Here is a 25,904-nt window from a genome sequence, read left to right as displayed (position 1 = left end):
CAGTTGACTAACAATAAAACAGAATAGCCTGCGTGTTTACATTGAGTTCACTTCCTTATCTGAAGGCTGGGGGGGGGGGGGGGGGGGGGGTTGCTCAAAAAATGTTTGAGTTCAAATAAGTTATCGCAGAAGCTTATAACTGAAGTAGAAATTACAACAATATACCAATAGGCTGCCTACTGTTATACGCTAAACATTGTCTGAATGTCTCAGACTTACAAACTATCAAACTATCCTGCAAGATCAAGATAATTTACGGAGTTATGTATATACCTTTTCGCGCTCACCATTTGTAAACGAAATATTGTAGATCTGAGGTCTACAGTGAAACCATAATATAATAAAAGAATCTTTCTTCCTTAATCTGAACACTTAAAGGAAACTCTTTTTTTTTTTTAATTTATGCTTCGCCATCTTTTGTTGGGAGAGAGGATACAAGCTGTGCAACAATTTTATAAATAAGTGAATCATAGCCTACTTTAAAACAACATGAAAAACGAAAAATAATACAAAATACACAGTGAGGGGATGATGCAGTGAATAAATGTGATTTTAAAACCCCTGAACCATATTATTTTCATATAACTGTCTCACTGACCAATAATATAGGCCTACTTAAAATCTAACTCACACGTTCTTTAAAAGTATGAAGTTCAAGAAACTACTTTTACTTCTAGAAACAGCTATCCCGAGTGTTTTAGAGCTCATAGCGGATTACGCGTTCTCACAGAAAAGATCCACCCCGAATTTGATGACCCAATCAATCTTAACCATTACACAACTACAGTATTCTATTGGACTACGAAAATGTAGGCGTGTGGGCGACGTAATATTGTATCTTCCAATTAGAGTTCATGACACACCCCCTTATACATATTAATAGAATTTAGACGTAAGAATATTCATATTCCATCAACTTCCATTGGTCACGTCAGAGACCTTTTCCACCAATGGTAACCTCGACTTTCGTTCATGGGTTGTTCTCATGTGGGTGCAAGTAAAAGATTTCAGTCACTGATAATAAATCAAAACCACATTTATTGGTGTCCATGTACAATGATATAAGTAGTGTAACATGTAAAACAAACGAATACGTTTGCTATCATAATTATGACGGACATTTTGGGTTAAAAAAATGAATCTGAAGTAAGTTACACAAGGATTTGGTGAAGTAGAAAACGTATAAATACAAACAACAAACCCGATGGGCCACCCATAAAGCATCAAAATATGGAGACCACCACAGATAAGCTAATTACACACGTCCTGAAAATATTCCCCAATAATTTTATGGTTCATAAAACACCATATATCAAAACACAGACTACGCTTAATAATAATAATAATAATAACAATAATAATGATAAAAACTAGGACCTGTGTGTGGTCCTATTTTTCTTTGGTGAGAAAATAATGACCCTGTTGACTTTTTTTCGGGAGCGTAATAGTGGGCTACTACGCTGTAAGATGTATTGTGCTATTCAAAGGAAACCTATGACTAGCACAAGGCTGTGTAACCTTCACTTTTCTTTCAGTAACAAAGCTGACATTTGATAGAAACGCACTTATAAATTCTTTTTTGTTTGTTTGTTTAATGCATCCATGACTTTATTCTGTCATAGTATAGTGTATTTTACTTATACTTCTAAATCTTCAGCATACAAAAGAACTTCAATCGTTTGGATACATCTTATTTCAAAGCACAAAAAATAAAAGTGGTCTACTTCGTGAAGAATATTCGCACTTTAACACAATGTGTAACTCGGTCTATCTAAGGCTTTATTTAACTCCGATTTTAAGAGGGATGGACACAATGCAGAGCAAACGTTCGTCTAATTCAGCTTTCATACTCAAAACTAGTAAAATAAATTACATTGACCCTCCCCCCACCAAAAAAATAAATAACTACAAAATTCTTCAATAATCACAACACGACTCTGAAAACACGCACTATTGCCACTATTAGTTGTATTAAAGAAAATATAGCTGCATAGCTTGCACTAATAGTAATGGTATTATGGTTCCCTTTTAAAAATTCGTAACTCCCATCTGGCAGTAGAGCGGACTACTTCAGTATTGACCACTTTATTTGCTCCTTTGCCGACTGTATAACCTGCAAAAAGAATATGCGAAAATATTTCAGAAGGAAGGACAGTTTGAGTAACACAACAAAGCTCTAACATTACGTGGCACTGATGAATAGGAAGAATTTTTTTTTACTGCAGAGAAGATATGTGTGAAGCGACACCTCTTCTATACCCACTACTTTAGTATCAAAAGCATATCTAGATTCTTTCATTTGTGAACACCTTGCGGCGAGCCCCACACTCGCCACAAGGTGGCGCTTGGAGACTACGCTATTAGAATGGTTTTCACAGGCGTTACTTTCACAGGCGAGTAGTCTGGTGCATGGTTCTAAAATGTCAATACTGTACAATGTCCGTAATATAATTTGGCGATGGTTCTTAAAACAGGCTGGTAAACTTTAACTTGAGTTTATAATCTAACCAGTGTCTGTCTGTCTATCTATCTATCTATCTATCTATCTATCTATCTATCTATCTATCTATCTATCTATCTATCTATCTATCAAATCATTATATTGTCACGTACAAAGAGGGCGACTTTGGAAGTCACCCATACAACAGACACCGTATCTTGCTGAATCAAATTAACTGAACAGAATCACACTACAAATTGGATTAAAGATTAACCAAACTGAACTGATTTGATTTTGAAGGAAAATGAGCTAAACTGGCTTTAAAAAAATTGCACTGATTTAAACCAAGTGAAACGAATTTACGTGTCCACCTCTGCTTTGCTAACGCATTAGCTTTACCGATCTTGGCCAGCGCAGGCAACGTGACATGTAATGTTGTATGTATGAGTGCACTTACAGTGGAAGTTAGGGCCAGTTTCTCTGTGATGTGCTGCATGTAAAGTTTGGAAGTGACGGTTAGTATCAGAAAGCCCAAGCATTCGAGAGAAAGTCAAGGCAACATGGCTAAGGGTGTTAACAGAAGAAAATGGCTAATTCTATTCCCTGTTCCATAAAGGCAAATCAATTGATCTGACAAACTAAACAAATCACCACGGAGAACTTCAGTGGTACATCCAAATAAAAAAAAAAAAAGCCAGCTCCATCTCAAAAGTAATGCAGCTTCATTTGTGAGTTACAAGAGTTATTAGAAAAGAATGACATTTAGCAATCAAATAGCATCATTCGGCAGATTCAGCAGGCAAAGAGCAAATGGTTCTTGTGTTTGAGGAGGAACCATTTAAACATAAGGTCTGCAAAGCCTCACAGATTACATTTTCAAGTCGTCAGAACACTATGTTAATGGATTGCTGGAGACACCTTTTGTTTGGGTAACATGGCATCTCGGGGCATGTACAGATTTAATCAGATAATTTATAAAACTGGGGCACTTTATGCGTATGTGTGTGTGTGTGTGTGATGGTGTGTGCATGTGGATTTGAGTGTGAGGTATGTGTCCGTGTGTGTGTGTGTCTGTGTGCGTGCGTGTGTGTATGTGTGTGTCTCACCTGGGCCACACTCTGCTCTGATAAAGGGTTGTCATCAGCCTAAGAGAGAAAAATTTAGATAAACGGTGACATGTGATGAAACTAAACAACACTCAACACACACTTGACTGAAAAAAAACAAACAAAAAAAACCCTGACACAGTCACACAAAGTGCATTAACAGGACATACTGTAAACAAATGAGTGAAATCTTCAGCTATGAGAATCTTAAGAGTATTAAAAGTTCTCTGAAATGTACCAATACTACTCAGCAATGTGGCAACATAACTAAACTAAAACAGTTATTCATGACGTTGCAGACCATGACTGCAGGAATGAAACTTAACAAAGATTTCATCTTCACCATGCAGCAGGTAATTAGAGGCATTCCTTGTTTCTCCACAACAATCAAAACACTCAAAATGTGAACTATCTCAGTTAAGCCGCCATAAAGTTTTTCAGTGCCATTCTTCACTTTAAAACGTAATATTTTTTAATTAAGAATTCACTGTTTACTGCTGTGACAAACAGATATACTAATAAAAACAGAAACACACAACACATAAAAAAAAAAACAATAACTTCTTTGTAACAGACCAGATGCCACTTGTAAACACAAAAATTAAACACTTATGTGTTCTCAAAATATAAGCCATTCATGTCATTTTGTTAATGGAAAAAGAAAAATCTTGCTGACTGCACGTTAGCAGTTAAGTATACTAATCCAAATGTTTAGATCTGTCTCATCGAAGACTAATACCGGTGTTAACTGGCGGTCTGTGAAGGCTGGCTGGACATTGCTGTCCTATGAAAGTGAATGGTGAAGATACTGTATCATTAAAATGAGTTGCACTCTATATTCATGCCACATGTTCACCCTAAGATGTACTCTGCACCTTACCAATCCAGTGCAGGTTTAGTATGGTTAATTATATCTCCAAGAGATCATGGAGAAAACAACACACTGCTCTCTTACTGGGTTACACCTTGTTAAGCCTTCGGACAGAGGTGTCTAAACTTGGAAAAGGTGTGTGTGTGTGTGTGTGTGTGTGCATTGTAAAGCAAGCTGACTGGGAGGTTACTGTGATAGCCCTAAGTTAAACCAGTCATCCAAGAACTGGACTTGGACACCTGGACTTTGCTTGGGGCACAGAAGTGACTGTTTGACTTTCTGAGTGTCTGTTATGTGCATACACGTTTGCATGCAAAGACACCGTGCAGTTACCTGCATCTTTCTCTCTCTCCCCTCCCCCGCGCCCCCCCCCCCCCCCCCCCTCACCCACTTTCCCCTTTCCATTTCCACCACCCCTCCACTGAGCTTTGGAAGTGGCTGGGTGGATGAGGTGGGTGGGCGGGGGGTGGGGGGGGGATGTCCTCTCTGGCTTATGCAAACTGGTTTCTGCTGCCCTGGCTCTCCACGTTACCGGTGATGTAATCAAAGAGTACAAAGCCAAAGGCCTGTTCTGAAACACTCTGGCAGAGTGGGAGAACAGGCATTTAGAAGAGTATGTGCGACCTTCAGTTTGTGTGTGTGTGTGTGTGTGTGTGTGTGTTTGTGCATGTGTGCGTGTGTTTACTTGGTTGATATGATTGTGTAAAGGGCAGTACTTTGAAGTATGTGCTTAAAAAAGGAATAGAGCAGAAAATTAGCTTAGGGGTCAACAATTGAGGAAACTGGTCCTTGAGCGGAACCTCACACAATAGAATAGAATAGAACTGAATAGAACAGCAGAATCCTTACCTTTCCTGCTGTACTTTTCATTAAATAACGTCAACAGTATTCTAGAACTCACATTTTTTTTTCTCACAGCTCAAGCCAAACTCAATGCTGATCTAAATTATAGTTCAATCACTGTCTATCACAGTCTCCTCTAGTTGTGTTGTCGTGTCTGTGTGTCGTATGTGTTCGTCACTGCCGCTCTTACCCTGTAATTGACCTTCTCCACGACCTGTTGTGGGTCACTTTCCAGGATCACCCTGAGAACAAAGCCAAGGAGAGAAAGTGGATTACTTGTCATTTTCGCTATCCGTTTATAACCAATCATCTCCCTCCACACATCACAGCTGGACCTTTGCTGAAAATGTCAGTTTACTGGAGTCTGTGTACTCAAAGTATATCAAGTATTACCCATAAAAGGCAATGTGGGCTGGTTGTCTAGACAGCATGGGAATTTTTTTTTTTATCAAACTAATAAGCATCAAGTATGTCATGTAATTAATGTATTTAGATGTAAAAACAAACGAGCGAAACATTGCACGTGCTGTTTTATGTGATACACGGGTGTGAATACATATGAAATTCTTCTGCCACATCTACTAGGAGAAAAAGAGAACGTGAGAATATCTTACATAACCATCGACGTATCTTCCTCAGCACTGACTTTGTCGTGCCATCTTTACCGTCATCATCGTTACCATAATCGTATGCTGATATATATATTGTCAAAACGGCGTCTCTCAAAATCACGGCCGATACGAAACCGAATTAGTCCTGATTCAGTCACAGGTTATTCTGTACTAACCCTCCGTCGATGATCTCATCCACCACCAGAAAGACTCCGTCAAGGTTGTCCAGGAGGCACCTCCTCTCCACGTTCTTCCTGCAGGGTAAGAACTGGGCTTTAGGGTTTTAAACATCTTTCATTTGTTCCTGCGCTGGTATACTGTGGATATAATCGATGTTTAATGTTAAAAGCACACAACAAAAAAAAGTCAAGGGTATTTGTTTCCACGAAACTCCACAGAAATAATTATTTACATGTTTTTTTCGTTCAGTACAAAGACTGGTTCCTAAAATCAGATGTTGCAGAGGTTGTTTGGCACAAACATGTGCGGAGCAGTTGAGTATTAAAACCACAGGTTCAATGGATCTTGTATTATAATAGCCCTTAAAGTGACATTAATAATTGCAGTTAATACTACAAGTGCTCAGATTACACTAAGCCATGTACCCATGGCAGACTAAACCCCCCCCCCCCCCCCGCGATGTACTCAAAATAAGACTGTTCAACTATCCAAAATTGTGTAAGTCTTTCCCTTGTTCAGCAGTAAACTCAGCAGAAGTTAGGTTTGTGCTTGCTCTGTCCATCACGTGAGAGGTAAGACACAGAGATCTTTTTCACGCTCTGAGCAATGTGGTATCCTCAGGCGACATAGCCTGCAGGAAGAAGAGGGCTATGTGCTTAACTCTCTGCGTAACGACACGCGTGCCTGACCAGCTCACAATGAGGAACCGAGGAGAAAGTGATCCCTTGTTAACGCACACCCAGAAGGGAAAACAGGAAATAGATGCGTTCTCTTGGAGTTTAGGCTGCAGTCGGCCAGAGGGGCAAAGCTCGTATTTAAAAAAAAAAAAAAAAAAAAAAAGAATCCCGAGATGTTCCCAGAATGCAACTCTGCATTGTACAATACAGTTTTAACCAAATGTGGCACTCATGAGCATCAGGATAGAAAATTATGTAAATGCTGCTCTGTTATGATGGATTAAACTTGCGACTTCGACTTTATTCAATTTTTGCGTCCAAAAGTGGAGTTTGCAAAAGTGGAAATGCAGAAAGTTGACTTGATATTAAGTTATATACTCCATATAGCTACAACAGACAGTACTTATGAATTAAATGCAGATAAACTACAAAATATAAAGAGAGTTTACTTTTCTTGAGCATACATGCAGAGCATTCAATGCAAGTCATACAAAGTTTGTGGTTGCCTGTGCTTGTCCTACTTTGGTTTTTATCTTTTATTTTGAATTGGTATTTTGAACAAAAACTTTAAAAATGTATCACAAAATCACAAAGAAATGTCTAACTCAAACAACACAGTGTCAGCTTTATAAACAGAGAGGGAGAGGAAACTTCATTTACACGGATGCTGGCAATATTTCAGCCATAAAACTTGGAAATTATTGGGCCAACACATCCCAGCTCAGGGTTTTTTTTGCTGATTAATGACTTTTTGTATTTGCGGATGTCAAAATGAATACTCACCTCAAAATCTGACTGAGAGATTCAAACAGACAGTTGAGCACAGCCATTAACATGAGCTGGAACAAGAGAGAGAAGGAGAGAGACTGTCAGTCAGAGAGTGTTTGTGCAGGAATTGAGCAAGAGAGAGAGAGAGAGAGAGAGAGAGAAAGAAAGAAAGAAAGAAAGCCTGATAAGCTGACTATTAGAGATATAAAAAGCAATGAAAGGAACAAAAAACGTGATAAGAAAAACAGGAAGGAAACCAATGGTGTAATAACAATGACAGTAAAACGCAGGCCATCAGCAGTTTTAGGGTTTTTTTTTTTTAAAGGACAGCAAGGAAGAAAAGAAAAGAAAAGAAAAGAAAAGAAAAGAAAAGAAAAGAAAAGAAAAAAACCATGTGGAAGCCAGGGTGGAGATCTCTCACATGAAAGATAGAGTAACACAACTACCATGACACGAACACCCCCCCCCCCACCCCTCACCCCAAAAAACCTTCAAACATGTTCACGTCCAGAGAATAACGAAAAAAGGTCGTGTGATGCAATAAGGCTTATTCACACACTGAAATCTTGTACTCTCTCTTTTACTCCTTATATTCAGGAGTGTTGACAACCACACCTCAGATAAGAGATGATATATTACATGATAATGACGCTCTAGTTAATTTATAAAGTGATAACATGTCCTCAAACAGAAAGTTCTCATCCGTTAAAAGAAAAACAAACAAAACAAACAAACAAACAAAAAAAACTCTTTTTTTTTTTTTTTTTTTTTTTTAGGGCAGCTTAAGTCAACTCCTCTGTTGACTGCAACGCTTTAACGCAAGTTTGCGCGCGCGAATCGTCGCGGTCGTCGGGCCTTAGCGCGAGATTCCCACCTCGTTCTCCTGTGCGCTCCCCACGACGTAGAAGAAAAGGTCTATGCTGCTTTTATATACGATGGTCATTCCTTCCAGAAAAGCAATCTCATCTGAGAGAATAAGGACAAAATAAAAGAAGAGAAAAAAAATGGAGAACAATGTATTCGTTCGTCGTTGATTTTTTTCAAAATAACACACCTTTGTTGGGAAGAAAGAACCACATTTGGTTGGTAGATTGTTAGCTGTAGGATGTCATTTCTCGGAGAAATCAGCGTGATGATGGGCGTTCCCATGTAACACTGGTCTGTTTTTCTTGAACCTGACGGTATTTGCGAACATTTAAACAATTGCGCTGTACCTGAAAGTGGGACAAAAGGGTTTCCAACTGCCCTCAGTCGCACGTTCAGTACGGAAGTGTAGAATCGTGTATGTGTGAGCGTGTGTGTATTGCACTTTCACAGACAAAACCGGATAGCTGGGTTGGGTTTGGTTTGGTGGTATTAATTTCATATGGTATATCTAGAGGGTGGGAAAACCTGGTGTTGTATGACTATGTACTATGTTTCAATAAGACAATAAGCAGCTGCTGAAAAACAGGGTTTTTTTTTAATCTTTCTTTTCAGCTATTACAGGAACTTAAGCCCTGAGAAAAACTGCACACACATGAAGGAAAACTCTTATAAACACAGAACCAATGCTAACAAAGGCATTCCGCTGGCTAACCAATAGCCAATCAGGCATTAACGTATTCCTTGAGGGAAAAGCGAACAACCAATAGGTTAATGTCAATGCCTTGAGTAAATTCAACTAACGGGCAAAGCAAACACAGATATGAAAGACAGCCAAAAGATCTGTTGGCCCCCTATGGCGTAATATGAGATCAACAGCAACCAGTCCCGACAAGAGAAAACTTACTGTCTGCCTTATGCGTCTTATTGAAGACATTCCTCTCAAAGTTCTTCTGTTCCTTCATGGAGGGGTAGAGCTCGGTGTCATAGTACTGAAAACAGAAGTTGGACATATTCAGTTACACATTATTGTACCTGTTCTAATACCAATTACACACACACACGCGCGCACACACACACATATGCAATTTGCACACAGTAATAATACACATGTATTCCTCCTATGTTTTATTATATAGGAGAGGAGGAGAAGGCACTTTTAAAGAACACTGAGAGCAGACCTTCCACCTGGAACATCTGAAGACTATTCTTCTAAGTCTTTGATGTTCTACTCCTATATGTCTATTGTAATTTGCTTCTAAGATGGCATTTCTCACAGCCTTTTACCTTATGTATCATAATTGAATACAAATGACCAATCACCTTTGAGAGCAGTCTGTTTCCATCACTGTCCAAGATGAAGATAGCCTTCACAGTATACAGTGAAGGTTCCTGGAAAAAAAAAAAAAAAAGCAACCAAAAGATATCAAATCAGTCTAAGGTTGTGCAGTAATGCTGCGTTTGCACTCATCCACTGAACGTCTCTGACGGAACAAAAAAGCATTTGTGAGCTCTCAGCTGCTGTCGTCTGCAGTTGTTTCTGGAGTTCTCTGCGACGTGACAGAGTCAAAGCGAAGCGATGGTTTGAGCACATTCGTGGTCAAACATAATCTTTAACATAGCGCTGTTAATCTTGTCGCAGTGCTGTGTGTTTGGTGACGCTCACCTTCTCCGCCTCAGTAGCTGGGTCCAGCCGGGCCAAAGTTCTGTTATGCACTGACTACCACTGACTTAGAGCCTAAGTGTATCACAGAACTTGGGCCAAGTTAACAGGGATGAGGGGTTTGTCACAAAACCAGACCTTAAAACGGAGCATCATGAAGACAGCTGTATTTCAGGTGAAGAGACTAACTGCTCCGTATATGAGTTAAAATCATCAGACGACACGACAAATAATTCTAATGAAAAAGGATAAATGAATAAAAATATGACATAACAAGCTCGGTGCGCGAGAAAAGGTGACTCCGCCCCTCACACAACCCCGTCCATCTTTTCCAGAGAAGTTCATTTTGTACCGTACAGTGCAAGTTAGGTAAAGTCAAACGAACACCAACTGTCGTTTGCATAATAAACTGGCATGAAAACAGTAAAATTATGTAGCAAAATGAGCAAAGGAAAACGCGGCCTCGTGGTCGCTGCTGTCATCCATGCGAAAAACAGTGGTCAAAATCTTAAATGGTTAAAACATGAACAAACTATGCGGTATACTAATAACGTTTCAGTTGGCATTTTTTGAAGATCGCCACCTGTTGAATATTAGTCAGTCAGTAATAACGCAGAAAAACGGCAGACGCAGGTCTGCAGAAGCTTACGACGTTTCGAAGACGTGGCATCCACGTCCCACTGTGTTCACGCACAGGGAACCGAATTTCGTTTATATATAACCCCGCACATAACTTTCACTGTGAGCGTCTGAGTGACAGGCACCGTTTTATATTCATTCTTGACCACTGTGAAGACGTAATATTGACCATTGTGCCCAAAAACATAATGTTCGAACTACTCAGATAGATATTCGCAAACTGCCATTCCAAATTCAGAAAACTGGCAACTCTTCGAATGCTGTAACAATTACTACGTCAAGAAAAAAGTAAACCATATGCCGATTATAACATAGTTATTCATATCTCGTTTGAGAAACTTCAATGTGATGACGTAGTCTCGCAGTGAACACGCAACAAATTTACAAATACAATACATTTAAAAATTGGTTCAAGTTAGCGCGTTAGCTCAACAACGGACTAAAGAGCAACAGTGTCTTTTATATCAGTGTAAATACTGCACCACTAATCTATAAACAGTGTACTTTCTGTACACACGACAGAGGTTTTGGACGTTTTGATTAAACATGTCGCACGCTAAAAAGTAAGAGAAAATGAAATCACTGTCTGCTTACCAGAGCCACTGAGTCCATGTCTGTGCTACAGTGTTGACGTGGACAGCTTTGAGCTGTCATTACTGTAGACCTCGTATAATTCTGACTCACAGGTGGGCGGGTCCTTGAAAGCCGGGGAAATCAAATAAGTTGGGGCGCCATCTTGGCTCTTCAGATGCTTTCACAGTGTATATGGCGAGTACCTTTGGAAGATCCAGGATGGCGTCAGTTGCTTTAGCGCTGCTTTGCATTTCAATACGAAACGGAGCACGTAACATGACTAGATATCTGAAACTTAACCTATTTCGGGTACACGGAGGACCTCAATATACGTGTTGCATTATATGTAAACCAACCAATATACAACATATGAACGAGCCCAGTAACTTGCTATTTAACGTCGAGGCAATTTTGTTGCAAGGAAAGAATAGCCTAACTTTCCATTCAGTTCAATCCAGCTGCCCACTGATATTCGTTTTTTCCTCTGAACGAAAACAGCTGAAGAAATGCCCTTCAAAGTATTGTTTAACGGTTGCATACAGTCACCTACGACATAACTTCAAATGTCAGCCTTTAATTCTAATGAACAATGATACCTATTCACGTGCAGCCCCCCCCCCCCCCCCCTCAGCCTGTGGGCAAAAGCACGAAATTATATTTGTAGAAAATTTACATCACATCTTCTACCGTATTTATCAGCCAGCTGATCCAAAGCCATTCACATTCACGTATCAAAATAATACCTGAGACCTGCATATTTAAGATGTAAGCTTGACAAAGTTAATTAACTATGGTCATTAATAAACTGCAGAGACTGAATTATATACAGACAGGTAGGTGCCAAAACACTGACACCTCCACAAACACCCAGAGCAGCTTCAGTGTACCTTGGCGTAGTTTCAGCAAGTGTCTGGAACTCTGCTGGTGGAATGTTCTTCCACCAGAAATTCCATAATTTGGTGTTATTGATATGATGATGATGATGATGCGGTGGTGGTGGTGGTCAAAAACAATGTCTCAGGTGAATCTCCCATAAGCGTTCAGCTGAGTAAAGGTGAGTGGCAATTGAGACAGCCATGGCATATGGTTGAAATGAATTTCATGCTCGTTAAAGCATTTGGTGACCACTCAAACCTCTGTGCTAGAAGCACCATCATCCTGGGAGACCATCCTCTCACTGAAATAGAAATATGTCAGCATAGTATGATCACTCAAAATGGCCTTATATTTGCAGCAATTTAACTTTGCTTGCAAAAAGGTTGAGCAGCTGACACCATAACATAGCCACCAGACCCCACTGTAGTAGAGAACCTCTCAAATGTAGACTCAGATCTCAAATCAAATCTGGTTCCTTTAACATTTGCCAGACATGCATTCTTTTGGTCGCTGAGAAATGGGTGAAAGATGACTCACCTGTCAGTAGGACTTTTTCCAACACCCAAATAGCCCACCTCCTACATTCTTTGCACCATTTAACATGTAAACATGTTGTTTTTAGGTGTACTAACAGGGTTTATGCACTGCAGACTGACTGTGTTACCCCTCTGTGAAGTTGTCGTTGGGCTGTTCTTGTTTAAACTACCTGGCTGTGCACTAGATTGATATCTGATGGAGTCAGAGCTGCTTCTGTGTTTTGTCTTCCAGTGCACAGACCTCGTGGTCAAGTAATGTCAAGACCGCTGGGTTTCGACTATCTTAGCCACTGTACCTTGAGAACCATAGGCAGCCTGAGCAGCAGCCTTTGTCTCTCAAACTCCCAAACATGCCCAAACAATCAGCTTTCTCTCACAGTCACTGAGGTTCAGCCATGGTAACTAGAAGTAGGACAGATAGGGCCTATCCAGGCACTTTTGTACGTGATACTATGTGTAATGGGATGTTAACGGTTTAATTCATTCAGCAACCGCACCTGCGTTGAAGCAGCTGCTTTCAATGTACTGCGTATTAGTCATTTAGGCACGCCTTTCCTTTCTTTTCTGAAGTTACCACGCAGGACATTCTTACTGTGTAGACGATTATAAATCAGAGAATTTGAAACGCACTTTCTGTTCTGCACTTCGGGTTCTCAACGCGCCAAGTTTTTGATGATTTTTGATTGGTGATTAAGGTTATCAGTCATCGTGGTACCACTTGTTGCGCTGCACAGTAAAAACTTGGGGCAACAGCCAATGACAGAAGAGGGCAGACTCGCCCTATATTCAGCCTGACTGACATGTGCGATAGACTACAGCACATTGTTGGAGATCTTGCTATCACTAGAGCAGAAAGGGCCGGGCTGCGTTTGCCTTTCATAAAGTGGGAGTGGCCAATGTTGTCTGACCTAAAGAAAACCGAAACTCTTATCACGTCATGTAGGGTGGAGATAATATGATTGCACTAGAAACAGTTGGCTTATAAAACGGAAAGCACAGTTCCATAGCGCAAACACACTCTTATTACAGCTACCGAGGATCTAATTGAACCCCCTCTAGCAATAACAGAGAAAATTCTTCTTCACTGAGAGGGTAAGCCATGCCCTAGAGTTCTTACTCAAATGTTCCATTCATACGGTATATTTATAGCTCGCGGTGCCTCTTGATTTCTCGTTTAGTTGCATAATTAATCAAACATTGCAGTTTTGCATTTTTCGCCGGCTGGGTCAATGAGCAGATGCGCGCTGTATGTATCACCTGATGTGCAGTGAAAGCGAAAGTTTATGAACGTTAATTAGCCTGTATATGAAAATTAATTTAGGTGGAAAGAAAATTCATTTCCACCTACGTTTTCGCAGAATTTTACAGATAAACTTTGGTGGTATAAATGTGTTTTAGACACGTTTATATTACAGGAATCTAGTTCATCGACATATAGTAAAAGTTTTCAGAATATAATTTTGATTGAGATATATATTTTTCAGAGTTGCTGTTATTGCTTGTATCATGAGATTTGTTATGTTTTGTAATATCGAACGTCGAAACCGTTCGTTCTCTCCAATTGCTGTTGCTATTCTTAAGATTACATCACCTTGTAATGTTCAGCCGAATGACTCAAACCACTCATGCTGTAACTGAAAAACAAGTTGTGGAAGTGGGTCAAAGTTTTGTCTGTTGTCACTCCCCTTAATAATCAGGTGGCCGCTCATTGTCTCATTCACTTCTTACTTAAGTCACGATGATATTCACTTAAACTGAGCCGCGCGTACTCATTTCAATCCAGAAAGCACGTTTGAAAGAATGAATGAGAGAAAAAAAATCGTTTGTAACCGTTAACTAATCTTATTCTCTTCTTTAGGCTCTTCGGGCATATCTCAGTTTTTTATGTGGACTAAAAAATACTAATCTGTCTTCACAAAGGGAACTTTTCCTCGCCTTGTCTAAGTCTACAAAAAGAGAGCAACGGTTTTAAGATTTCTTCTCATCAGTGTCGCTCTGGACTGCCTTGTGAACAAGGCTTTTTGAAAGTGGAACCAGAATGCTTTATCTGAAGAAGTACCTCACAGAGGGCCTGATTCAGGTGGCCATACTGCTGAGCCTTGTTGGTATGCGTGTGGATGTGGACCCCTATCTGCCTCCCCTCCGAGAGATAATCAGGGGCCCCAGTTCAGCACTGACTCAGACCCAGTTCCACAACCTCCGCAATTCGCTCGAAGGCTACGGTATCCACCCCAAGAGCGTGGACCTAGATGAGTTTTTCTCAAACCGGCGGCTCTTGAGCTGGGTCCGTTCTCTGGATCGCTTACGAGTACCAGCTGCAGAGTTGGAAACCTGGCTGGTGCACCGGGAAACCGACAACCTCGTGTCCATCCCTGCCCAAACTGGGAGCTTGGAAGTAAGCAGCGGGCTGGAGGACATAGAGGAAAATTCAGGCTTGATTACCAGGATGGGAAGTGAAGATGCTGTGGCTGATTTGGGGTACGGTCCGGCCTTGGAGAATGGCCTTGGTGCTGGGGCCTCTCTCTCCAGAGAACCAGGGCAGGACAACAGAAATGACCTCAACAGAGAGGTAGGGCTCCTACTGACCTCATCAGAAGCGGATGCTGACTCATACAACAGCAGTAATACATTGTCATAATAAATCTGCCACTAGGTCAAAGTCTCACATAATTAACACATAAACACACAAGTTGCTAACACTCCCTCTGGTTGTATAACCTAGAGGTAAAAAGCCCAAAACGTACTGTAATGTCACTTCTTTAATGCCTTGGTTCACTATTGTCATTAGTTGTTTTGATTCAACTGTATGTTTAAAATATATTTTTGCTGATCTGTAGGAATAACCATAATTCATTGGCAGTAAGAGGAACAAAGAGAGTAGTATTCGGATATCAAGCCGGACATTAGTGTGTCTGGTTCCCAATTTTAGCATCACAGAGTTCCAGCTGACAACCTTCCAGTGCCTGTCGTGCATCTCTTAACTCAGTACAGTAATCTCATCTTAGAAAGGGAAGAGAAAAGCAAGTGTATTCCTTTACTGCATCTGAATGACAGTTTGAATTATACAGTACAGCTCAAGCAGTTTTTACACAGTTTTTTTTTATGGGAAGAGGAATTCTCTAGAACCTAGTTATGTCGCTTAACGGGTTCAAGGATGCATTCCTTTGATGAAACCATGGACTTTGTACAATAAGAAAATGGTTTATGAGGAAGTGAATTACTCTGGTTGGTGCAGGTTCTTTGCTGAACAGTATGTAATGACATCTAGATGTCATGTAGTAGTGCTTGACCTTGAGTAATCTCAAGGTATTTACTCTAATCTCAGTTTTAGACCTACTTGGCCAAAACATGTATCCAGTTGCGAGATTCGAGAGGGATGTCGGTTTTCAGTACCTAGGATTTCAGTGTTTACACTTAGCAACTGCAGTATCACACACTTCCAGTAAAAGAAAGTCCAGTGGAAACACTCCCATTCTCATGGCAAAGACCCAAGGAAATGTTCTGTCCTTATACACTTGTTTATCTGTTATTCAGTAGGAGCTACTGTTAGGGAGGCTCTGGGTTGTTTAAAACGAACTGGGTGTTAGGCAACCACTGGCGTTAAGTATCACAGGCGGCAGGGCATGCAGGGTCTCCACTGGATTTCTGTGTTAGGGAACAGCTGAGCACATTCACTTGTTGTCGTGCTCCACTGACTGTGATAGACCAGTTGGGCCGAGGGGAGTTTTTGGCCAAGAGGCTAAACATGTGAGACTGCCACACCCCCACTCCACCCACCAAGGCTATCACCATCTCCATGGTAAAAGGGAGAGTGTGATGTTGAAACTAATCCTTTGGTTCAGGTACATAAATTAACATATATGAAAATGTATAGTGTAGAAATCATACAAAAGGGGTTGTATATTTCACAGATTATGTAATAGCTAAGTAATAGCTAAGTGTTGTTACAGTGTCAACTCAAGAAAATGACTACACATAGAGATGACACTCTGTCAGTTTGTATTAGGGGAATCACAGTTCTGTCAGCAAAATAAATCTATTTCTTTTTCTTTCCCTGAGTTCACTTAAGCAGCATTGGACAGCCGGGGGAATTCTGCCCTGCTTATTTTTGACTTCTTTCACTTTTTATGACACACACACACACACAGACACACACACACACACACACTCACACAGACAGACAGTCAGACACAGATGCACAGACAAACAGACTTCTGGCCAAGTATGTGGAGACATGTATGGATCTGTTAACCGAATCCCCCAGTGCGTTGTTGCGGATTGAAGATGGAAACAGTTATAGTGTTTTGTTTTTTTTTTCTTCCTTTTCTCAGTCCTCTTGTTCAAAGCTCTCCCCCCACGGGATAGCCTGCACGTGGTCCATGGAACTATTTCTGGACCATTGGTCACACTTGTTTGTCTTCTTATTTGTGCCATGGGCTAAATATTTGACCCACACCCCTGACCTCCATTTAACCTTAGTAAACTTTGACAGAAACTGCAGGTCACTTTTGATTGGTTCTCCCCAGGAACAAGGACCATCAAGGAAATTGGAATAAAGGCCTTTGTGTCCTGAGTTTTTCTTACTTAGATAAGAAAAAAATCCTCACAATGTTGCTTATGTTACATGATAAAGTGTCCACTTATTGACCCCTTAAGTGGATACTGAGGAAATCCCCACACAGGTGCTTGAGCAAACAGCACCTTAAAAAAAAGAAGTTGTAGACAGAGAGCGAAAAAGGAAGATTTGGATGGATGTGTATTGTGACTAGCCAGCGTAGCCAGCTAGCCAACTTCAAACCACTCTAGTTATAAGGTTCAGTAATGACAATCTTATTTGATGAAAACTGTTCTCAGGACAGTTCTTCCCTCAGGTCAGGTGGATTCAAGGTTAAAGTTAGAGAGATGTATTAGCAGGCTTAGGGTCAGTGCATGTATTTCCCTACAATGTACTATCACTATGATGCTTCACTGAAGTTCAGGGGTCTTAAGGCTGAATGAGGTCTGCCGCACATAAGCTTGTTACGACACCAGCACAAAATGTTTGGACGCTTTACGAGTCCATGTTGGAGCTTGGCTTCTGTGACCCCTTCTCTGGGTTGTTTTGTAATGTGAGGAGGCATCGTTCAAACATGCATGTGTGCATTCTCTTTCGCAATGTCCTGTTTACTGTCAGCTGATGGCCCATATCAGTCTACCACCTCTCTCACTTTCTCACACACACACACACATGGATACATATATACATATATGTACGCAGACACAACAGACACATGCACACACATACGCACAGGCACAAATACTGCTCAGTGCACCTTACCTCAAAAAAGCAATTCTTCATTAAGTTTCCAATTGTTTTCATATGCTATTGATCCATATACACAACGTACTTTATTTTCAAAGTAATACAGCATAACAGTGCATAAGAATTAATTGATTTGTTGAATTGTAATACAAGGGAAAACTTTACAGTGTTGATTTCAGGACGAGAGGACTGGAATATTGTGAAATAACCATATAGCCTTATTTTAAAAAAAAGTATTCTCCAGTAAATCTTGATATTGAGACTGAACAACTACTTTTAACTAAGATGAAAGGTCGGCAAAATGGTAAAAGCAAGCAAACAAACATGCGGTCTGATTTTTGTTCACATTAACGGGATGCTTTGTGCTTTGTGTTTTTTTTCCCTCTGATGCCAACTGTGTGTTCTGGCCAGTTCACTGGGCCTGTCTGGGCGGGAGTGAGAAAGGGGGTTACCGGCTAATTATAGAGTGCATTACAGACATGGGTGGGTGGAGGGTGGGGGGCTGGGGTGGCAGTTGGTGTCACTAATCTCTCAGGATGGCATAAAAAGTTTTAAGTATATTTATAGTAGATCGTTGTCTGAGTCGGTCAGACAAGCCTGTATAAATATAGACAGGTATAGTCAACATAACAATGGATGCGTTCAAGGCCTTTGGCACCAAGTACTGCAACTGCTGTTGTATATTTGTAGGAGATGGATGAATCAAACCTGCCATGGCAACAGGGAACCAATCATGGTTCTGGCCAGGGCCCTTTGTACCATGGGAACCTCCAGTACCTTGGTTCTTTTGATGAAGGGGGGGCAGAGGAGGAAAATCAGGTTGGAACCGATGTCTGGAGGGATCGAGACCCATTTCCCAATCAGATGAGCAGAACATTTGGAGATGGCATGCAGGATCAGGTCTGATACAGTTTTTTCTTCCCTCCCCAAGCTCATTTTACAGCCAGTATATCACAATATGTCACCATGGAGTTATCTACAGTAATAGAGCAGTACATAGATATACATCGTGTACAATCGTGTACATGTTCACGCACCGATATAGCTTGCATCGTTGATGGAAATATGATCTCTCAAGTTCATATAGTGGGAGACATGCCCACTTTGAGTCAGCTGTTTCAGATCATAGGCAGGCACAGGTATTGATGCCCTAGTCAACTGAAACGGAACCACCATATCTCCCAGTAGTTTTCCAGTATAACCCTGCTTGCGCTTAAGTAATAAGTCATAATACGAATATGAAGAACAGATCTGGAGTTCATTGTATTGACCTGTATTGACCTTAAGCCTCTTTGCAGTTTCAACAGTTGAAAAACTGACCCCAGTGGTTAGCTTCTCTCAGCCTATATGTCCACACCAAAAGCTGCCTAACGAGATAGGGCAGGTGGAATGAGACAGCCAGCAGTAGATAACAGTGGCTGAGGAGACCAGGGCCTCCTTTCATCATCACTCCCTCAATGCTAAACATTTAGAGAAACTCGTGATACCTATTCCTTCAGAGATAGAAAACATTTCAGCTTTGATTATGTGATATGTACCGATAATCCCTTTTATCCTGAATCAGTCAGGTAAAACAGCTGACTCTGTTTTGCTTGCTCTGTTGGTGTGGAAATTAATTAAATGTAATTCGGATAAGGCTTTGTGCTTTGAATTGTTTTGAATACTTTTAGAAACTGTGTTACGAGTACCCCAGTGGTTAAACTGCCATTCCCAACTACCCATATCGCTGTGGCCTGTGGCCCGTCCTTAAGGACTTTCTGCATATCACAGACTCAGTGCCTTAAACTGACCTTGGCTAATGGAATGGAACGGAATGTTTTTTACTAGAAATGTGCAAAACTTTTATCTCCTCTCATACTTGCACTTTCCTCCACAGTTTAATGGTTTGGAAGTCCAAAATTCACAGTCCTTAGAGGAATGTCTTCAACTTTTGGAGGCAAACTTCCCACTAGGACAAGAGCCAGAGGTAAACACCCTTTGTGGCAAATACCCATTGCTTCAAACCCCAACTACTTCTCCCTTGCATTTGTAAATCCACAGTAATGAGTTTTGATACAAAAGTACTGAACTGATCTAAATATTAACATATAATGAGGATTTCTTCACAGGCTGTTTGAAACTGACAAATGACAATAATTTTATGTCCCCAGTCATCAGATCCATACCTGGAAGGAATTGCCGAAGAAGATCAATTTTCTACCCAGAGGCCTCTCCTCTCTCCCTTTCTGCCTCAAGAGGAACCCATCCTGGACCTTGAACAGCAATGGCAAGATCTCTTAGCCATAATGGAGCCTCAGGTACGTCAGTGGTGTTTGTCCTCTCCCTGTATGTCATTTTCCATTTTTTCTAAGGCTGATTCTAGGGCCTTATTATTGATTATGTAATATTGGTTTCTTACCACCCTCTTAACAATGCAACTTTTCTCTAAGATACATTTCATTTTGTCGTTCTTCTTTGAAGGACATGGATGTAGATCATGCAAATGATGACACTTTCCTCAGTGTCAGAGGTGCGGATGGTGTGGATGATTCAAGGCACCATGCTTCTCTTCCAAGATCCCATGGAGAAACCTGCCCATTCATCAGCGTCCCAGAACAAGTCCCTGGCCTCAGTAACCATTTTCAGCCTTCCCTGAACAACTTAACCTTGAGTACATCTTCTTGCTTGGACCCCACATTTGATCATGCTGACATCGATGACCTCTTCCTACCCTTAGCATCTGCACCCAATAGCACTGAAACTGAAGGCGGTGGGAGGGATGATGACCTTTCTAATTCGTTTCTTGAAGATCAGGCCATGTCAGCTGCCCTCTCCCCGTTCCTTGAGGGAGCCATGCTGGATGAAATCAGTTTAATGGATTTGGCTCTGGAAGAGGGGTTCAACCAAACACAGGTCTCACAGCTACAAGACCAGATTGATTCGGATTCTGGGCTATCACTAGACTTCAGCCAAAGCCCAGTTTCTCCAAGTGGGTCAGAATCTTCCTGTACCTCCTCATCATCGTTATGCTCTTCGTCATCTTTCAACTCCTCAGATTCCTCATCTGAAGAAGGAGCGGTGGGCTACAGTCACAATGAAAGTGACATAACGTATCTGGAGCGGGGTGCAGTCGGAGGCCCCGGCGCTGAGCAAGACAAGGTGTCCAATTTACGTGATTTTCAACGGTTTCCCTGGCTTAACCATATTGGGCATGATCATACCTACATCCAGCCTCACCACTCCAATTCTAACCAAAGAAAGTCCTCAGTGCAGTCTTGTAGCGACCCCGCAAAACATAATTCCCTGGACAAGCCATCAAGCAGAGATGAGCGAAGAGCGAACGCCATGAAAATCCCATTCTCCAATGACCGAATCATCAACTTACCTGTGGAGGAGTTCAATGAGCTGCTTGCTAAATACCGTCTTAGTGAGGCTCAGCTTACCCTTATCCGAGACATCCGCCGACGGGGCAAAAACAAACTGGCAGCCCAGAACTGCCGCCGAAGGAAGCTAGACGTCCTGTTGGGGCTGGAACATAGTGTCAATGGTCTACGCCGCCGTCGTGCCCAGCTCCTGAGAGAGAAGTCTGAGGTCTTGCGTTCAGTCAAGGAGATGAAACAACGGCTACACGACCTCTACCAGGAAGTGTTTGACAGGATCAGAAATGAGCAAGAGAGGCTTTGCCTTCCTGATGACTACATCATGCCGCTGGACGGTAACAGCAATTCTATGCTGTCTTCCCAACGTGGGCCAGGCTCAGATTTGAGGCGCAAGTCAAATAAGAGACAGAAAGACAAAAAGAAGTGAAATAAGAAGTGATGGATTGGAGACTGTTAAATTTTCTAGACTGTGACCTATTGGGAAAGGACAGGGACAACGATGTGACTTGACTACTGCAAGGGTCCACAATTTCCTCCCTTTTGATTAAATTTTCGCCTCGTACTGTTGGTGCCTGGAAAAACAAGGCAGTCACAAGTAATACAGACAGGGTACGGCTGAAAGATGATGCAGTCCTGCAAGAGATGTCAAGGAGTAATTTCACATCAGAAAAGGTGGGAAAAAAAAATTCGGGTGGGGGATATGTGGTCTCAAAATGAACACAATGATGAGGAGAAGGGTACATTATGATCAAACTTCAGCAATACCCCAATGAGTGATGAAGTTGTTTTTAACAATCTGCCTTGAATTTACAATGACAAGAGAACAGAAGGAAAGGGAGCCAAGGACACAACAGTGCAAGTCTTAGGAAGGTTTCTGGTTGAGAAATTATTGAAGCTATGCCAGTTTTTTTGTAAGATATATAATGGTGTTTTTTTTTTTTTTAACCTGCATGTTTACCAACAAAAGGCAGGTCGTGTTATATTTACTTGAACAAATAAGTAAACGATGTCTGTGATGTCTCTCACAGGAGCCTCTCGGTAAGGTCTGGCGCAGCAACACAACAATAATAGGATAGTTTTTATTGATACAAGTTTAGCTTCATTAAAGTATGATTAAATCTAAATGAGCCAATCTGGACAAAAGGCCTCCAGGTGAGGTGGTAAAATGACACAGACCCGACATGTTTATTGAGGGATATAGAATTCAGGCCCATAAGTCCAAAGGTCTTGCTGAGCTCTGTTTCTAAACAACCACTATGTGCAAAAAGTTGTTTTCAAGGTAACAGTCAGGCTTTAATTATGAGATGAATAGGAATAGCAGAGGAGCACGTGGGCCTGGAGTACCAGACAGTACTGGTTTAAAGAATGCCTCATGTGAAGATAGAAAGAGCTTGGTCTAAAAAGGCGTAGCACTTCTCAAATGAGAAGATAAAACACTGAAGCCTATCATTTGGCAGGTCCATTGGTAAACCGTTAAAAAACTGAAACAAATTGTTTATTATGCATCTAGCGTTTAACTATTTATAATCCAGTAGATGACTCAGAACAACATCGTCGTAACTGTGGAGTAGCATTCAAAAATGGATATTTTCACTAGTGACTTAACTCCTGAACAAGTGCATCCCTGATATGCACATAAACACATACATAGCTTAAAAATGAACTATGAATTATGGTGAAGACATGGATATGTGAACTAAAGATCAGCGAAGCTTAATTTTCACTTGAACATGTCAGTGAAGACTTTCATGTCAAAAGTTTGGCACTAAAATTTTAAAATGTTTTGGTTGTCACGGGTAGTGCTGTTAATGTAAATTGTTCCTTGTGGGAAACAAAGTAAAAAATAATGGCAAAAATATTACAAATGTTGAGAAGATGATATGACTCTTTTGAAATGTTTTTTTTTTTTCCTTTTTTTTTAAATGGAATTTTGATGTCTTGACGTTTTCTTAATATGAATTGCTAGTTAGCTGTGACTGGTTCTTTTTAATAAATGGTATTTATTTCCTATGAAAGCCTCTTGTCCTACATGTCTTGAACTGTATTTGAGGAAGTCTTAGAATATTCAGATCTGGATGTAGATTACTTTACATCCATCCAACAGTCATAGGGCTTGTCATTATAAGTCATATTAAGTGGATGGTGCTGAAGCCACGATGAGATCAGCCACTGAACACTTTGGTTTAAAATTGCTGGAGTTGTGTTTATATTACAACAAATGGGCAACAGTCACTTAGAGACTTCTGTTAAATGTCATTCAAAAGACACTAATCTCAGATAAACAATGTATGGTGTTTTAATGTATCTCAGCTAGCCCTAATATGAGTAAGTGATGTGACACACTGAGGCAATTCTATAACATGTAAAGCATTTTAGATGTTTATCTTGATGCAACTTCTTGCATTCAGTACAATGTATTTGTCATAACAAAGCAACACAGTTAAAACGCAGCATTTCTTACCAAAGACAGGGATTTATTTAAACAAACAAAAACTAAAAAAAAAAAAAAAAAAAAAAAAATTCTAACCCCTGGAAATGGTGACATTTAAAGAAAGTGACATGCAATAAACAGATTGTATACTTTGTTTCCTTAAAAGGAGAAACAGACAGAAGATCAAGGGAAAGGGTTACAATTACAAACAATTAAAGGTCACATCACTGAATAAGAGCACACCGAATAGTAAATAATTTCAAAAGCTCTTCTCCAGTAGAGTAAAAAAACAAAAACAAAAAAACAAACAAAAATAAAAAGTTATGTAGAAGGGCAACAACCATGTCAACCATATTAAATCTGGTCTTAAGGTGTTTTCTTTTTTTTTTTTTTTTTACAAGCATTTTCTTTATGAGGTGAATACGATGGTACCATCCCTACATACTTTCTACTGCTGAGACATGTAAATGAGGCTTAAAAAAAACAAGACGAAAAACAACACACATAAAAAAAAACTAAAAAAAAAAAAAAAAAAAAAACCAAACAAACAAAAAAAAAAAGTCCAAACGGACCAGACGTCGCTGCTGGTTTCCGAACGCCGTCCCGTCCCATCTGTTTCACGAACCAGTACAGTTCAATATGATTTTTTGACTAGCAATATCATACAATACGGCGATAAACGTTCAGCTGTGTGGTACATTCATCCGGACAGTTGGAGACAACTATGACATCAGCTCGGCCGACGCGTCGGCATGAAAATGACCCATGCTTACAGTCAACTCAGGTCTTACCAAACCACAGCTGTCTCACGTTGACTCCAAGATGTTACATAATGTTGTCAGATATTTATATAAATGTATGTATGTATGTATGTATGTATGTATATATATATATTATATATATATATATACACACACACACACACACACACAAGCAATACTACAAACTTCTACCCATAGCAACCTGGTCATGAAGCAAGTGTCTGGTCAACATCTTGTTCTACCATGGCAGACCTTCTATTTTCAGAACCTGTAAAAAGTGTAACCATTTGATAAAATTGGGATTATGGGAAATGTATAGTCTTGAGAGTTGAGTTCAGTCTAATTGAGTGCCCACTTTTAAAAACTATGGTCTTCTTAAGAAAAGTTGTCTTAAAGCAACATCAACGTAGAAGACTGACATTCCACATTTCAGAACAGTAATCTCTTTCAATCACTTATAAATCTAACGCTAAGCATTTACAGTACTGTGAGAAAATACAGATAGTTCCCCAAAAATGATATTTTTTTTTTCTTTGAACACGTTTAGACATGTGGATATCTGATCTTCATCTGAATGCTGTTAACAGACTATAATGACCACATTCAACAAATAACAATGAAAACTGAGGCACGCCAATTACTTTTTCAATTACGGTCAACAGAAATGCAGTTGTCTGAAAAATCTTAGTACAACCCTTAGCTTTATCTAGTGAAAGGCTTCACACAGAAGTTCAATAATAGGTTCAGCAAAAACGCGAAGAATAATCCAGTCGGTCTTGATGACTCAACTTCACTATTAGAAACCTGGTGGCAGTGGGTTAAGGAACCCAGAAGATTCCGGAAACAAGCATTGTGTAGCATGATCCATTTTGTCCAACTGAAAGGGGCTGGGGGGGGGGGGCAGTATTAGATCAGACGGATATTCCAAGGCAGGAAATCGCATCAAAGTTGTCTCCAGAGGATGAGGTCGCATCTCGCTGTAATCGATATCAGTCGACACGCACGAGTCAAACGGCAGACGCTGCGCACACTTGGTCTACGTGGAGAGTTTACGAAAGACGTCGTCCCCTGCTCTTGAGGAATAATGTGCTCTGGACACAGGAGGAACTATACGTCCGCAATGACAGACTTCACATTTGGCGCGAACGGAACGAAGATGCCTTTTAAGAGGAGAACCTCGGGTGTAAAGCATTGAGATGGAAGCCGTGAACGTCCGGGACCGTTGTGGGACTGGGCAGCCTGTTGTCACCGATTCGACCACAAAATCCGTGACGCGCCAGAGAAACCCGTGGTGGCAGAATGTAAGGCTTTCGGTCAAAGAGCTGAAATTTTAAAGAAAAGGGATCTTACAACAAATCCATGATTTAAAAAAAAAAAAAAAAAAAAGGCAGAAAATAATCTTGA

The 25,904-nt window shown here is 40.5% G+C and overlaps 2 protein-coding genes across 6 annotated transcripts; one reads left to right on the top strand and one right to left on the bottom strand.

Moving 5' to 3' along the window:
* Positions 1–1,578: 1,578 nt before the first annotated feature.
* Positions 1,579–11,316, bottom strand: copz2 (COPI coat complex subunit zeta 2). Of its 5 annotated transcripts, XM_030793369.1 has the most exons (10): positions 11,257–11,316; positions 9,684–9,752; positions 9,268–9,352; positions 8,371–8,462; positions 7,512–7,567; positions 6,048–6,125; positions 5,451–5,502; positions 3,547–3,585; positions 2,898–2,930; positions 1,579–2,113 (listed from the first exon to the last, which is right to left on the bottom strand). In XM_030793369.1, the coding sequence occupies exons 1-10, from the start codon at positions 11,314–11,316 to the stop codon at positions 2,066–2,068; spliced, it is 612 nt and encodes a 203-aa protein (XP_030649229.1). In that variant the 3' UTR covers positions 1,579–2,065. The 5 variants fall into 5 exon arrangements, with proteins under 5 accessions (XP_030649229.1, XP_030649230.1, XP_030649231.1 ...); XM_030793370.1 differs by lacking the exon at positions 2,898–2,930 and having other exon boundaries at positions 11,257–11,301; XM_030793371.1 differs by lacking the exon at positions 2,898–2,930 and having other exon boundaries at positions 11,266–11,274.
* A 2,340-nt stretch (positions 11,317–13,656) lies between these two features.
* On the top strand, positions 13,657–23,196 carry nfe2l1a (nfe2 like bZIP transcription factor 1a). The gene is made up of 6 exons (XM_030793692.1): positions 13,657–13,739; positions 14,506–15,216; positions 18,640–18,849; positions 19,826–19,915; positions 20,100–20,246; positions 20,410–23,196. The coding sequence occupies exons 2-6, from the start codon at positions 14,686–14,688 to the stop codon at positions 21,733–21,735; spliced, it is 2,304 nt and encodes a 767-aa protein (XP_030649552.1). The 5' UTR covers positions 13,657–13,739; positions 14,506–14,685; the 3' UTR covers positions 21,736–23,196.
* Positions 23,197–25,904: the final 2,708 nt, after the last annotated feature.

The sequence above is a fragment of the Chanos chanos genome, chromosome 16 (assembly GCF_902362185.1).
Source record: "Chanos chanos chromosome 16, fChaCha1.1, whole genome shotgun sequence".
Lineage (NCBI taxonomy): Eukaryota > Metazoa > Chordata > Actinopteri > Gonorynchiformes > Chanidae > Chanos > Chanos chanos.
The sequence above is the reverse complement of the archived record's forward strand: the minus strand, read 5'-3'. Positions and strand labels throughout refer to the sequence as shown.